Source organism: Propithecus coquereli, unplaced genomic scaffold (assembly GCF_000956105.1).
Source record: "Propithecus coquereli isolate 6110/MARCELLA unplaced genomic scaffold, Pcoq_1.0 Scaffold26, whole genome shotgun sequence".
Classification (NCBI taxonomy): Eukaryota; Metazoa; Chordata; class Mammalia; order Primates; family Indriidae; genus Propithecus; species Propithecus coquereli.
In genome coordinates this window covers 7,026,510-7,039,459 of record NW_012148174.1, presented here as the reverse complement: position 1 = coordinate 7,039,459, position 12,950 = coordinate 7,026,510, and the positions used below count along the sequence as shown (strand labels likewise).

The following is a 12,950-nucleotide window of genomic DNA, read 5'->3' as shown; positions in this document are numbered from 1 at the left end:
CTGAAGAAATGAGATATAACTTTCAAAACCCAAAGAAAAACAGTAAAATCGTGAAGTAAATTTAGTAGGTCTCTTTTGGAAATTCAAAAGTTTCCGTATTATTTCAAAAAGTTTCATCTGTAAATCCAGTGAATATGGACAGTATTTTTTTCAAGTTTCTCCTCCAACCTTGATAGCCGTTCCACCACGATGGCAATGGTGTCATGCTTCCATCTAGTGGAAGAACTATAACACTACAAGGACGCTTCTGAAAATTTATATATAGGCCTCAAATAAAAGAACAAAATCACTTTTTTGTGTTTTGACATTTTAAGTTTTCAATCTTCAAAGTCGATCTGACAAGAAGAGTCATTTTGTGATGTTACAAGGAGAATTATTTAAATTACATGTAAATAAATTTTGTAGTAATAATTTTGTAATAATGTAGATGTAATGCACATTTTACATTTAATGTAAATAAATAGTCGGGAAAAAACAGGAGATATAAAAGAATATGTAAAAGGCCTGACTTTGGGCAAGTTGAATAAATAGTGTGCAACTATTAATATTAGCACCTCTGAAGAAATAATGAAAATTTCTTTATGAGAAATATTTCATAATATGTCATTAGTCCTTTCAATGTTGAATCAGTTGAAAGTCTTTTTAACATATATCATACTTGGACTAAAAATATCAATTGCAATAATAATGATATAATATTTTAACATACAAAAGAAAAAGGAAGATGAAATATATCTTTCTATATGTGCAAAGTAAACACATACACACAATCATTATTTAGTATAATGGAAAGAGGAAGCCCATTGTCATTTTTTGTTTTCTAGTTACCGATTTGCCCAAGATTAATAAATGACCAAGCCAGAAAAATGGCTAGAACTTCTGACTGTAAGCACAATGGTTTTGCTATCACCGAATGTTACCTTACTAAGTTAAGGCATCTTCACAATATAATTGTCAGATCTCAATGACCTCCTATTTTCATTTGAAACCTAATTATCTACAATACACAGAGGTATCACAAGTGATTCATTTTTGAGCATGTTACACAGAATAGGTGAGTAGATAGGTAGGTAGACAGATCAATTATTTTAAAGAAACATTTTTCAATAATAGTAGTTAAATATACTGCTGAAGAAAAGGACACATTTGTGAGAAAGTAAGCAAAATAGTTTCCAAAGGGTAAGCCCACTCTAGTAATTGTGAGAACTGAGGCCTTGAGGACCCTGGGCTGGAGTCCTCCCCTCATCTCTTCACACCCCTTGTTCCATCTCATACTACGACGGAGCTTCAGACACATGCCTCTACGAGACCCCAGCCCACAAGTGCAAGCCCAGACCAAACCTTCCTACACACACCCCACCCCCACCAACCTCAACCTGAAAGCAGGCTCTGCAGTTTGGACCAGCAATCTGGTAACTCGGTTACCTCCAACGTGTTCAAGCTTCCGATGGGCATCTCACATTGGCCTCCCCGGGCTCCACACCAGCCCCTCATCCTGGGTGGAGGGGCACTGCGGAGGCACAGCCAGAGTAGGGACCCCTAAAAAGTCTAAGGGTAGGACTGGCTCAGGCATAACTGTGGTTTATATAAGGACATTTTCTGGAGGACTGTAGGATGGACAGATGGTGTGAAATGATGGTGTCAGAGGGGATCCTCCGGATCAGCATTTATCTTAGCTTGTGTATTTTAGGCTCTTGTTCTAGAAGACCTTAGGATACACAGGAACTAAGGGTAGCCGTCATGGCGCACTCCTATTTGTCCTGAGCCATGAGAATCTCATGTGAAAAATAATCTCTCTGACTTATGACATCAACTACCAAGACCAATTTTCCCTTAAAACATGAGGTGTCCATCCTTCAGTCTGTGTTCATGTCACAAAAGTCAAGATTATGCCAGACGCACATGGAATTATTTTATTAAAGACAGACATATATTCTTACCATACTGTTCATTTTTGAAGATGAGGAGCCCGCTCTTTGCTTTCTTAAACTACTGACTTCTTCTACATTTCCATCTTTTGGTTTCAAAATCATTCTGCTACTCCCTGCAGTTCCTTCTGACGAGGATCGCAGTCGCCGCTCTATAAATCTTCCTTCACGATATGGGCTGAGGCTGCTGGCAAGAACTATTAAAAGAGAAATAAATAGGAAATTAATGTAAATATGTAAATGTGGTTGTTATAAATGTTCCATTGGAAGATAATGGAAAACTTCTAGTGGTGTCATTCAAAACTTCTCTATCACAAGAAAACTCTTAAATTTATAGTGACAGTTTGGTTTGCTTAACCATGTAATGGTTTTGAAGCCCAAAATTGTTGGAGTCAGCCTTGGGGCTTCCTCACAATTTGCATCAACCCTATAAACAAATCCTGTCCTTATTTCCTTCAAATTGTGTACAGGATCTGATCACTTCTCACCACCTCCCCCGCTGAGATCTTGGACAATTCCCAGCCACTCTTGCCCGGGTTAGGGCAATTCTTGCTACAATTCTACCTCCGTACACTCCCCCCTGCCTTTTCACCACCACAACACACAATCTACTCTCCACATGGTGGTCAGAATGATATACTTAAAACATAAATGAGATCCATCACCATCGATCACTCCTCTGGTCATAAAGCTGACGTTTTTCAAGTGGCCTAACAAGTTACTCGTGATAGGACCAATCTCTCTGTCCTCACATCAGGGAGAGGGGGCTACCCTGTTTACTTGTTCACTGTTCCAACCTCATCTTCTGCCCTCCCCTTCCTTCACTCTACTCATGCCACACTGGACCCCTTGCTGTTCCTGGAACATGGCAGGCATGCTCCAGTCCCACAGCCTGCGACCCATGACCTTTGCACTAATATACTTCTCTCAAAGGTCCGTATGGCTTACTCCCTAAATGCCATTCAAATCTTTGCTAATATGTTACCTTGGGTACCACCTTCCTCACCATATTTAAAACTGCAAACTGCAATCCCACCTCCCACCTCCGAATCCTTTATTCTGCTTTAACTTTAGCCTTAGCAGGTATCACCATCTGATACTTATTTTATTTAATTGCATGTTAATTGTTTGAGTATCCCCTGTAGACAATACGCTTCATGAAAATGGAGATTTTGGCCTATTTTGTTCACTGTTATATCCCTGTGTCAAAAACAGTGCTAAAGCAATAAATACTTGTTGAATGAATGAATGAGCGAATAAATGACTGAGTTGTCCTATTTAGGCTCCTCCACCAGTTAAAAGACTCTCCAGAACCTATCACTCCAACATATAGCAGTTCTTTTTAAATAGCTTTTAAAGCAAATGAATAAAAATTAAATTGCCAGAGAGCTCAACATTACATTAGTAATTGTGCTATGACTGTACAACTAATACATTTGGATGTGTATTAAGTATTAGCTTCAGTGTTTCATAATAAATACAAAATAAATTTAGTATTGTGGAATTTAGTGTGTATAGCAAATATCTCTTGCTTAAAAATACATTTACTTAGCTGGTTTTAAAATTTTGAACTTCTAAATTATAAAATCCTTATGAATAGCACAAGAATATTCTCACAAAATAAAGGATAGCATACTGTCATCTTTTCCTTGTTGGTATTACCAGCTTATATATCCAGGAGCAGGCAATGCATTGTCAAATCTGTGAAATTAATGTATTAATGCCTTACAATTAGGATCTCAGCCAACAGATTAATAGTCACCAAGATAATTGCTGGTCATTGCCTAGTTTCTATAGAGATAAAAATATACAGTAGTCAATCAGACATAAGGTAAGTCATCATTGCTAAGTAAGAATTGGATATATAAGGATAATTGCATTTCGATCCTTTTCTGTGCCACTTTTTTTAAAAACTGCCTGGATTCCAATCTGAAGTCCACCATTTGCTAATGATACGACCATAAAGTTATTTAACTTAATCTTGAATTTTAGTTATTAATAACTATCATGCAAAGTTTTTGTAAGGATTATATAAAATAGTGCATGTAAATTTCTTTGCACATTTTTGGGCACATATTAAGTGTACAAAAGGGGTAAACTTCACCAACATCATTATCATTATTATATTCTTATAATTATAGGTAAAGAAATTAAGCAGGTATGACTAAACCCAAGAGCAAGAACAGACTACCAAGTTTAAAAAATGAAAAAGAAGTAGGTACATAAAAGTGATCTTGTATCAAATGTGAAAAATACTAAGACAGCTGGAGAATTAAATGATGCATTTCAAATGTTAGCATTGATATATTTATGGAGGGACTATATAACTCTACGACTCTTGACATAGCAATACATCATTTGACTTATAAATTTTATTTAATATTTTAGATCATGACATGTAGTAAAGCATGTTATGAAGAGTCTGAGCTTTGGATTCAGACAGCTGTAATTTGGGTGTGCTACTTTACCAGCTGTATGATTTTTTTAGCCTCAGTTTTCACATGTGTAAAATGGGAAACATACAAGCCCACCTCACAGGGTTTGTATCCCAGTCAATCACTTATTAACCCAGTGACTACGGACAAATAATTTATCTGTGTTCCAATTTTCTTGCCTGTAAAAGAGCTTACAATATAACAGTAGCAATTTTAATCATTTTTTAGTAAATATATGCGAAGTACATAGAATAGTATCTAGGACATAATAATTATTTTAAACATTGGGAAAATTAGTAGTAGTAGCAGTAGCAGCAGTAGTAGCAGTAGCAGCAGTCATACAGGTAACGATAGTAGAGAAAAAAGAATAAAAAGTAATGTCTAATATAGTCCAGTAGGTGGTACATACTCAACAATTTTCTTAAACTGAATTTTATGTTAAATAAACATAGTTTTCTGGAACCAGATTAGAGTAATTCAAACACACTCCACCTTTCTTTTAAACCAAAGAGAAGGTGTCCAAAGTTACACAGCCAGTTAATGTCAGAGGCAAGGTTGGAATCCAGGTCTCCAGCTTCCAACGACAGTATTTTTAAAGCTTGAAATTTTGTTGCATCTAGAGATAGAAATTATTTACGCTAAAACATGGATTCTATGTAATAACAAAAGTTTTGTTAATATAGGACATGGGATTGAATTATACAAATTTCAATAATGATTTTGGCTGGAATATATCAATTACATTACATGCAATACTAAAATACCTCCAAAATGAACTCTAAAAAAGATAATCCTCATTTTAGAAAAAGCCACATTGCAAATAGAATTAATTTCCTTCCATTTTCTTCTGAGGGTCAGAATCTGGGTAACATAACTAAGAAAAATAAATAATATGGCTAAATTACCTTGTCAGCATAATGTAAGTGAGGTAAGTATAAAATCAACCACTAGAAATATTTAAAAGAAATTACAAACAAGAAAGAATGTAGAGAGTGAAAAATAAGGAAAATGTAGTTTCCATTCATGAGATGGAATAAGAACATTGAATACATTTTAATGAAAATTAATTCATACCATTTATTATACAAAGAAAATCAGCATACCTTTGGCAGGATTTGCTTCATATCCATAAGATGTTTTGTTAAAAATATGATGATCACCACAGTAGGGTATTATCTTTGAATCTGAAATAGGATGGATCCCTTTAACACGTTCAGCTATTGCTTTATGTTGCTCACAAAACCCAAGTTTCCTCGGGGAGCATGTCCCCAGCATTGTTTCACCATTTTGTAACCCCACATTTCCTTCTCTTTCAGTATCTGCTGGTAGGTTAGTCTCTGAGTTGCTCATATTCGTAACAGGTAGTTCAGTGATTTGCAATAACACTTCCTTCTGATTAGCAGCAGAGGTTTCCGGTGAGGAATTAGATTCAGTGCTACGTCGACCTTCTAACCTGTATTTCCCAGGAGACATAATTGCACAGGGAACAGTTCCCATAAGTTCTATTGTTGTCTTTGTAACAGCAGCAGGATTGGGAGAGATCTGAGAGGTAGAATCATTGTGGCCAAAGTTGTCACAGTGAGATGCTATGCTTCCACTTTTAGGAAATGCATCCATTTCAGACACAGAATCTTCAGTCAAGGCTAAAAATTCTGAAGGTGTCTGAGCTGTGGTAAGATCAGCAGAAAGCAGAGGAGATTGCAAAGAGCTTCCAGCCCGTTCTGTTACATCCACAGAACACGGTGTAGAAGCTCTTACCAATGCAGGTTCTCTCTCTTGGTACTGTGTAATTTCCAAGGAGAATTCAGACTGTTGTACTAATGAAATGGATTGGCTCTGCACAACTGGCTTCGAAAATTTATAGTGAGATGAAAAAGATTTAGGGAGTAGCTTCCTTGTTGACTCCTTAACAGAACGGCGAGTTTGTTCTTCTGTGAATCCAGAATCATCCGCCTCACTTTTGCCAGAACTCAGACAATTTATAAAGACATTCTTATTAGTTGAGTGCTCCTTTTCCCTTTCAAAATCCTCTGTCAATGATCTTGTTATCTTCTTATTTCGTGAACTACTAAAACCAACAGAATGTCTTCCCCTGGTTTTAATATGTTCTTCCAAACTCAGTTTCTGCATATTGCTGTGACCAGGTTGAGCACCATTTGAAATACTAAGGTTCTGGTTGGTAGGTTCTTGCTTAGGTTCACTCCCCTTCTTGTGGTGGAAGCTAATGGAAGGCGTACGGAATATGCTCCTGCGTTTACCTGTACTACCTGAGCTTGAGTTAGTACTGGAAGGAGAGGAACTGTGGACACCAACTGTATTACTGGAAGAAGGTGAAGAAGGAAGAGAATCATGTCTTCTGCTAATACTTCTTCTGAATATTGGCAACCGGGAGACCAAGGTAGATCGTCTTGATCCTGAGTCCCCCATCGGGACTCCAAGGCTTGCGCTGTGATAGCCAACTTAGCAGCCTGAGAAGAGGTAAAGCAAAAAGAATGAGTCAATAGAATCCAGTGATAAATAAGACATTTAAAAAAAAAATGTTGTTTTGCAAGACATAGCATAGAATTCAGCTTCTACTAAAACAATATATGCTAAAATTCTAATAAGGATTTTTTGAATTTTTCAGTTGCAAAAGGATCCAAAAATTTGCATAAAAATTTTATAATGATGCCAAAATTTCAAGATTACCAAAAATATTTAAAATCTATTCAAGAGGGTGGGGTTGGGAAACACAAGATCATTATTTAAGACCCAGCCTTACTATGTATAACTGGTTTTATGATTTTGGTAAGTTTTTTTTTTTTTTGGTAAATTGTTTCATCTTTTCATGTTTATTTATTTAGATGTAGTAGCCATGTAACAGCCATGATCACTGCCCTCTGGGTAAATGCCCCTCAACTGCCCCTGGTGGAGACCATCAGACGCAACCGTGTTTTACAGCACGTGACTCAAAAAGTTATTGACCTGAGCTTAACATAACCACAGACCAGACAATGGTATGGCCTGACACTAAAATCTCCACTCAAAGATAAACCAATTGGGACAGATTCTTTTCCTTGGAGTTTGATTTGGGAAGCTCAGAGATAATTACTGGCAGAAGAAACTAATCACAAATGATACAGAGTAGGGTTATAAACAAGCTAAACTTATGAAAGAACCACAGCTATGCATTGAAGAAAAGACTTGAATGAAAGCTAAATCAATTGGTAATATGGAGAGAAGTGATAACACATACTGAAAGAATCAGAAGCATGGAAGATTTATGAACCATATTGTCAGTGTCCTCAGGGTACCGATGATAAAGAAGAAGGAGGAAGAGGAGGGGTATACAAGGTGGCAGCTACAGTTCACCAACTGTGATACACCAAATATTAATACTTTTCCACAGATTATCTCTTTTAGTGCTTATAACTCCCCCTAGAAGTAGGTAATATCACTATGGACATGCAGCAGAAAGGGAACTTGCCTAATGTCACTCAGATAAAAAGAAGTAAAATAGAAACAAGAAAATAGGTGTTATCTAACTACTGGTTCAGCTCATAACCAGCATGGAACATACTGCTTTCACTAGATCCAAAAGCCAAAAATTGCCACAGCTGAAGGTCCAGACAAGCTTCCACTTCAGGGATTCCTAGTTGTACAGCCAATCTTACTATTTTGGTGACTGCTATTTTTCACTGATTTTTAAAAATCAGTGATTTAAATCACCTGATTTTGTTCCTGTTCTCTTTTGCTTTATTTTTAAATTTCATTTACTCCTTCAACTGTAATGTCCACTCCCCCTTTTTCAACTTGAATCAGACTCTGCTTCATGTTATAATAGTTTTTGCAACCCCAACTACCTGACTAAACACTAATAGATACTACACAAAATTACATATCCCACATTTTATTGTCCTTATAAATATGAAAATTGATGAAGTAAAATACTTTCATTTCCTTGAAGAAATATGTGACAAAAATGGAAAATATTTTCTTTCAGCTCTGCATCCATAAATATATGATATTGTGCCCCAAAAAATATAAAATCTAACAGATTTGCATTGCAAGACTTTTATTAGGTAATTTTTCATTGCAACCACTGAATTTGGGTTAACTTTTTAAACTGATTTTATTTTTAACAGACAAATAATGATTGTGTATATTGATGGGGTACAGTATAATGTCTTAATATATATTTAGAATAATTAAATCAAGCTAATTAACCATCGCATCACATGCATATGACTTTCTGTGGTGAAAACACTTAATCTACTCTTTTACCAATTTTGAAATATATATTATTAATTATAGTCACCATTCATGCAATAAATCTCTGAAACTTATTCTTCCTATCTAACTAAACTTTGTACCCTTTGAACAACATCTCCCTATTCCCCTTGTCCCTAGACTCTGATAACCCATCATTCTACTCTCTACTTCTATGAGTCCTACTTTTTTAAATTACACATATAAATGAGATCATGCAGTATTTGTCTTTCCGTGCCTGGCTTATTTCACTGAGCCTAATGTCCTCCAGGTTCATCCATATTGTCACAAATGACAAAATTTCATTCTTTTTTAAAGCTGATTAGTATTACATTGTGCATCTATACCACATTTTTTAAAATTTTAATTTAGCGTGGATTTGGCAGTCTGTTTTATTTGCAAATCCAATAGATGATAGTTCTTTTCAGGGACTTTTTAAAGTGTTGCTCCAATATGTTTCCACTGCTCCTGAACTGTTGCTACCAGAGCACAGAGCTGAGAAGAGCAGCTGGATCTATCTTTGGCTTTAATGCAGTAATTTGGAAATGAAACTGTCTTTGGAAAACTTTCCTTGTTAATTTTGAAATTTGGATTATTTGTGCATCCAAATACCTTTTTCCTGATGCAGCTATGGGAAAGCTGTGTTACCCTGTACTTTGCCAGTGGAATACGGTGGGAAGCATCATATCTCATGCCCCCAAAACGTATCTTGAATTTAATGATTATGCCAATGCTGAAACAGTACCCAGCATACACATTTTTTAGCAAAGATAATGACTCATGTACACAGATTAAATCTACTTCAGGAAAGTATTAAAATACATATTAATCTAGTCATATTCAAACCGTTTTATAAACAAAAAAGCACCTAACTAGTCATTGGTTCTGTTGTCTGCCTTCCACTCCCCTAAATAACTAAAATATATGGAGCAATTAGATGAGAAGCAGTAGGTAGTGGAGGTTAATTACTTACACTCTAGAACCTGAATGCCTGGGTTCAAATTTACCATAAATTTAAACATCTATCAACTACCTAATCTCCCTGTGCACAGGTTTTTCATTTTTAAAATGGCATAATGAGAATAATAACAGTATCTACCTCTCAGGCTAGCCATGAGACTTAAGGGTGAAATAGAAGCATAACTGACTCTTATAAATATTAGGCTGTTTTCTATTATTATGTTATTAGTATTAATCTTTTTTCAGTATATTACAAGAGTACAAATGTTTTGGTTGCATGGATTGCTTTTGTCCTGCCTGCTTGAGTCAAAGTTATAAGTGTGTCCATCATCCAAAAAGTACATTGTACCCGTTAGGTTTGATTTCACACATCCTCTCCTCCGCCCTTCCACCTGTTTGATTTCCACTATATTTTACACAGATGGAAGTAAAACGTATTTTCTTTATCCATTCACCAATTGATGGACACTTAGGTCTGTTCCATATCTTGGCTAATGTGAAAACACCACAATAATCATAGGAGTGCTGATATCTCTTCGACATACTGATTTGAATTCCTTTGGATACATTCCCAGAAGTAGAATTGCTGGATCATATAGTAATTCTATTTTTAGTTTTCTGAGGAACCTCCTTACTGTTTTCCATAATGGCTGTAGTAATTTACATTCCTACCAATAATGTGCAAGGGTGTCCTTTTCTCCACATGAATTTGAGTTTAAATCAAACTATATGTGAACCACTCCCAAAACATTTCAGTATTCTTATAAGGCTTTGGTTGAAGAAAGTTTAAAATAGAAACAGAGACACTTTAGCTCTTGAAATTTTCACAAGAATGTCTCGCATTCCTCACAGCTTAGAATTCCCAAAGTGGATATAATGAATAATACATTTTTTCATGATTTTACTTTATAAAATGTTTTAATTAACATCATTCTCAGCTGTGATTTTTTTTCATTTATACACAACATTTATTTCCATTCGGTGCCTACTGAAGAATTTTGCTCTAATTAGAGCATTATCAACCATAATCATTTGTAGCTGGTTGTGAACCTGTGGGCTTTGATGCATTTAATGTCAAGATATTAACAATCATTATACTAAAATATTTCTTGGCCTTTTTTTTTCTGCATTTGGATCAGCACTAAAAATAAAAGAATGACTAAGTTCCATATCTCTTTAGCAAGTTATTCAAAGACTATAACTAATAAAAAAATTTCAGAAAAAATTACAATAGTAACTCTTCCTCCTAAATACTTAATGAAAACAGCCAGAATTCCATAAAGTACAAATAATACATTTAAGTTACTGCTATGTTTGTTCTGATTTCTTTAAGTAAAAACATCATAGATACTAAGAAAGATTTGCACATTGAATGGATGACCTAGAGTGGATATAAAATCTATTAGAGATAAAAATCCTTTATATTTCACTTTGTCTTTTATGTGTCCTCCTATTTCCTACTGAGAGCTTTCCAGCTAAATGAGAGCAATATAAACTATAGGTCAGAATTATCCGTATTTTTTAGGAAGGCTCTTCAAGGCCTGCATGCTTTCTACATCTCCAGATTCATTACTCCTTTCCTGACATTTCATGCAGACACTGATGAGTGCCATTTTCCACTCACTTTCACCTTCGGGTCTTCGTAGATGTGGGTCCACCTGCTTGGGATGCATTACCTGTAATTCTATGTGGCAACACTCCTCGTATGATAACGCTGCCCCTTCCACAATGCCACACCTAACACCCCCTTCCCACCCTCTCTCATTTTGGAGCTGGTACTCCTCCTTTAAGTATCCTCAAGTATTAACTTACATCATAAGCATCCATTTATTTATCTGAATTTACTATTTTATCTTAAGCTTCTTAATGGCAAAGATCATCTCTGCTTTACTAACTGTAAAATATACAATTGTGATGAAACTTCCCTACGTTTACATTTTTATTGGAATTTATAAATAAAAGATATTATTTGAAGTGTTTGAGGGAAATGTTGCATAAGTTAAATCTGGTCCCAGCCCTATTCTTTCTCAGAAAAGATTTCAGAAATAACCTGGTAGAGCTTAAGTGACCATACTGAAAAGAAAATGTTCTATATGCTGTGAAAATGCAAGAAAGAAAATTCACAAAAACAAAATATTCTCTAGATAATAATTTTCAACATTAAGAAAGTAAACATATCAAAGGACCTTGATCGTCTTTTACCCTAATTAAGTAGGATAATAGCTTGTAGTAATTTTCCAGTCTTATCTAGTTATGTCATTTAACCCCAGATTTAAATGAGCCTCACACCTGTTTAGGTGCTTAGAGCTCAGCTGGAAAGCCTTTGCGTCCAGGCTCTTTCTATTAGAAAGAAAGACCACGTTCTTTACACCTGAACATCCTTTTCCTTTAACTATGTTGTAATTTATCTTTAAATGCATTTCCAAAACGTTTTATTGTTTTCTCTTAAATGAATGGGGAAGTAATGGAGGCATTTATAACAGCTAGATCACTCCCACAACACTGACAAAGGCCACTTCTACCAGTAGAGTCAGTGAAGACAATATGAGAGACATTTACTTAAAGGATGACTGATCAGGACCAAGTGGGTGATCAGTCACAGGCAAGAGAATAGGATTGTCAGCCTAAGGTAGAAAAAGCCACAAATCACATAATACATTGGATATGTTTAATTAACAATTCATTAAATTTATATTTAATTTTGCCATATTGAGTACACTGAGTTATTCTCAACAAATAAACCTAAGAATCCAAACAAATAATTGCTGTATAAGGAATGTCTGTCTTTGGGGTGACTCCTAAAATGATCTGACCCGAAAGATGGAACATAAGCAGAGATAGAGTGCCTATGACTAGAGTTGTATAAATCAATATCCCAGGTAAAAAGAGAAAGAGGGTAGTGGTGCAAAATTAGCATGATAATAAGAACAGTTACAATATGAAAAAAGACATTTCAAAGAAATTATTCTACCATGATTTAGGATAGCAGATGAGTTCCTTGTCTGAATTAATGTAAAGACAGGGGTCATGATCCATATTTAGAAAGATATAAATTATATATTTATATATGTAATCCTAACATCCAGCCAGATATGATATTAGTTCTTTAGTGACCAGAGGAGACAAGAGAGAGAAGAGAAATAGAGAAAGGATGGGTTTTGGCCAGGATTAGAAAGAAGTTAGTGGTAAAAGAAAGGAGAAGTGGAAAAGCATGTGATCCAGGTTTAGGTAAACGATAAGAGTGCATTTATGTTTAAATAACGCTATAGTTGATGTTCTGAGAGTTAGACACAGTGAATGCATAACTGGTAAGAATGCAGACTTTGATATAAGAATAGCTGGGTTTAAATTCAGCACTACATTTAAGAGTTGTGTGATT

The 12,950-nt window shown here is 35.4% G+C and overlaps 1 protein-coding gene across 1 annotated transcript in view; it reads right to left on the bottom strand.

The window, feature by feature from the left end:
- CCSER1 (coiled-coil serine-rich protein 1) overlaps positions 1 to 12,950 on the bottom strand; it is a 929,337-nt gene that overhangs the window by 804,131 nt on the left and 112,256 nt on the right. The window contains exons 2-3 of the mRNA XM_012647181.1: positions 5,467 to 6,831; positions 1,941 to 2,125 (exon numbers count right to left, since the gene is read on the bottom strand). Of these exons, the coding sequence (XP_012502635.1) occupies positions 1,941 to 2,125; positions 5,467 to 6,790 (1,509 nt within the window). The 5' untranslated portion in view covers positions 6,791 to 6,831. The remainder of the gene's footprint in view (positions 1 to 1,940; positions 2,126 to 5,466; positions 6,832 to 12,950) is intronic.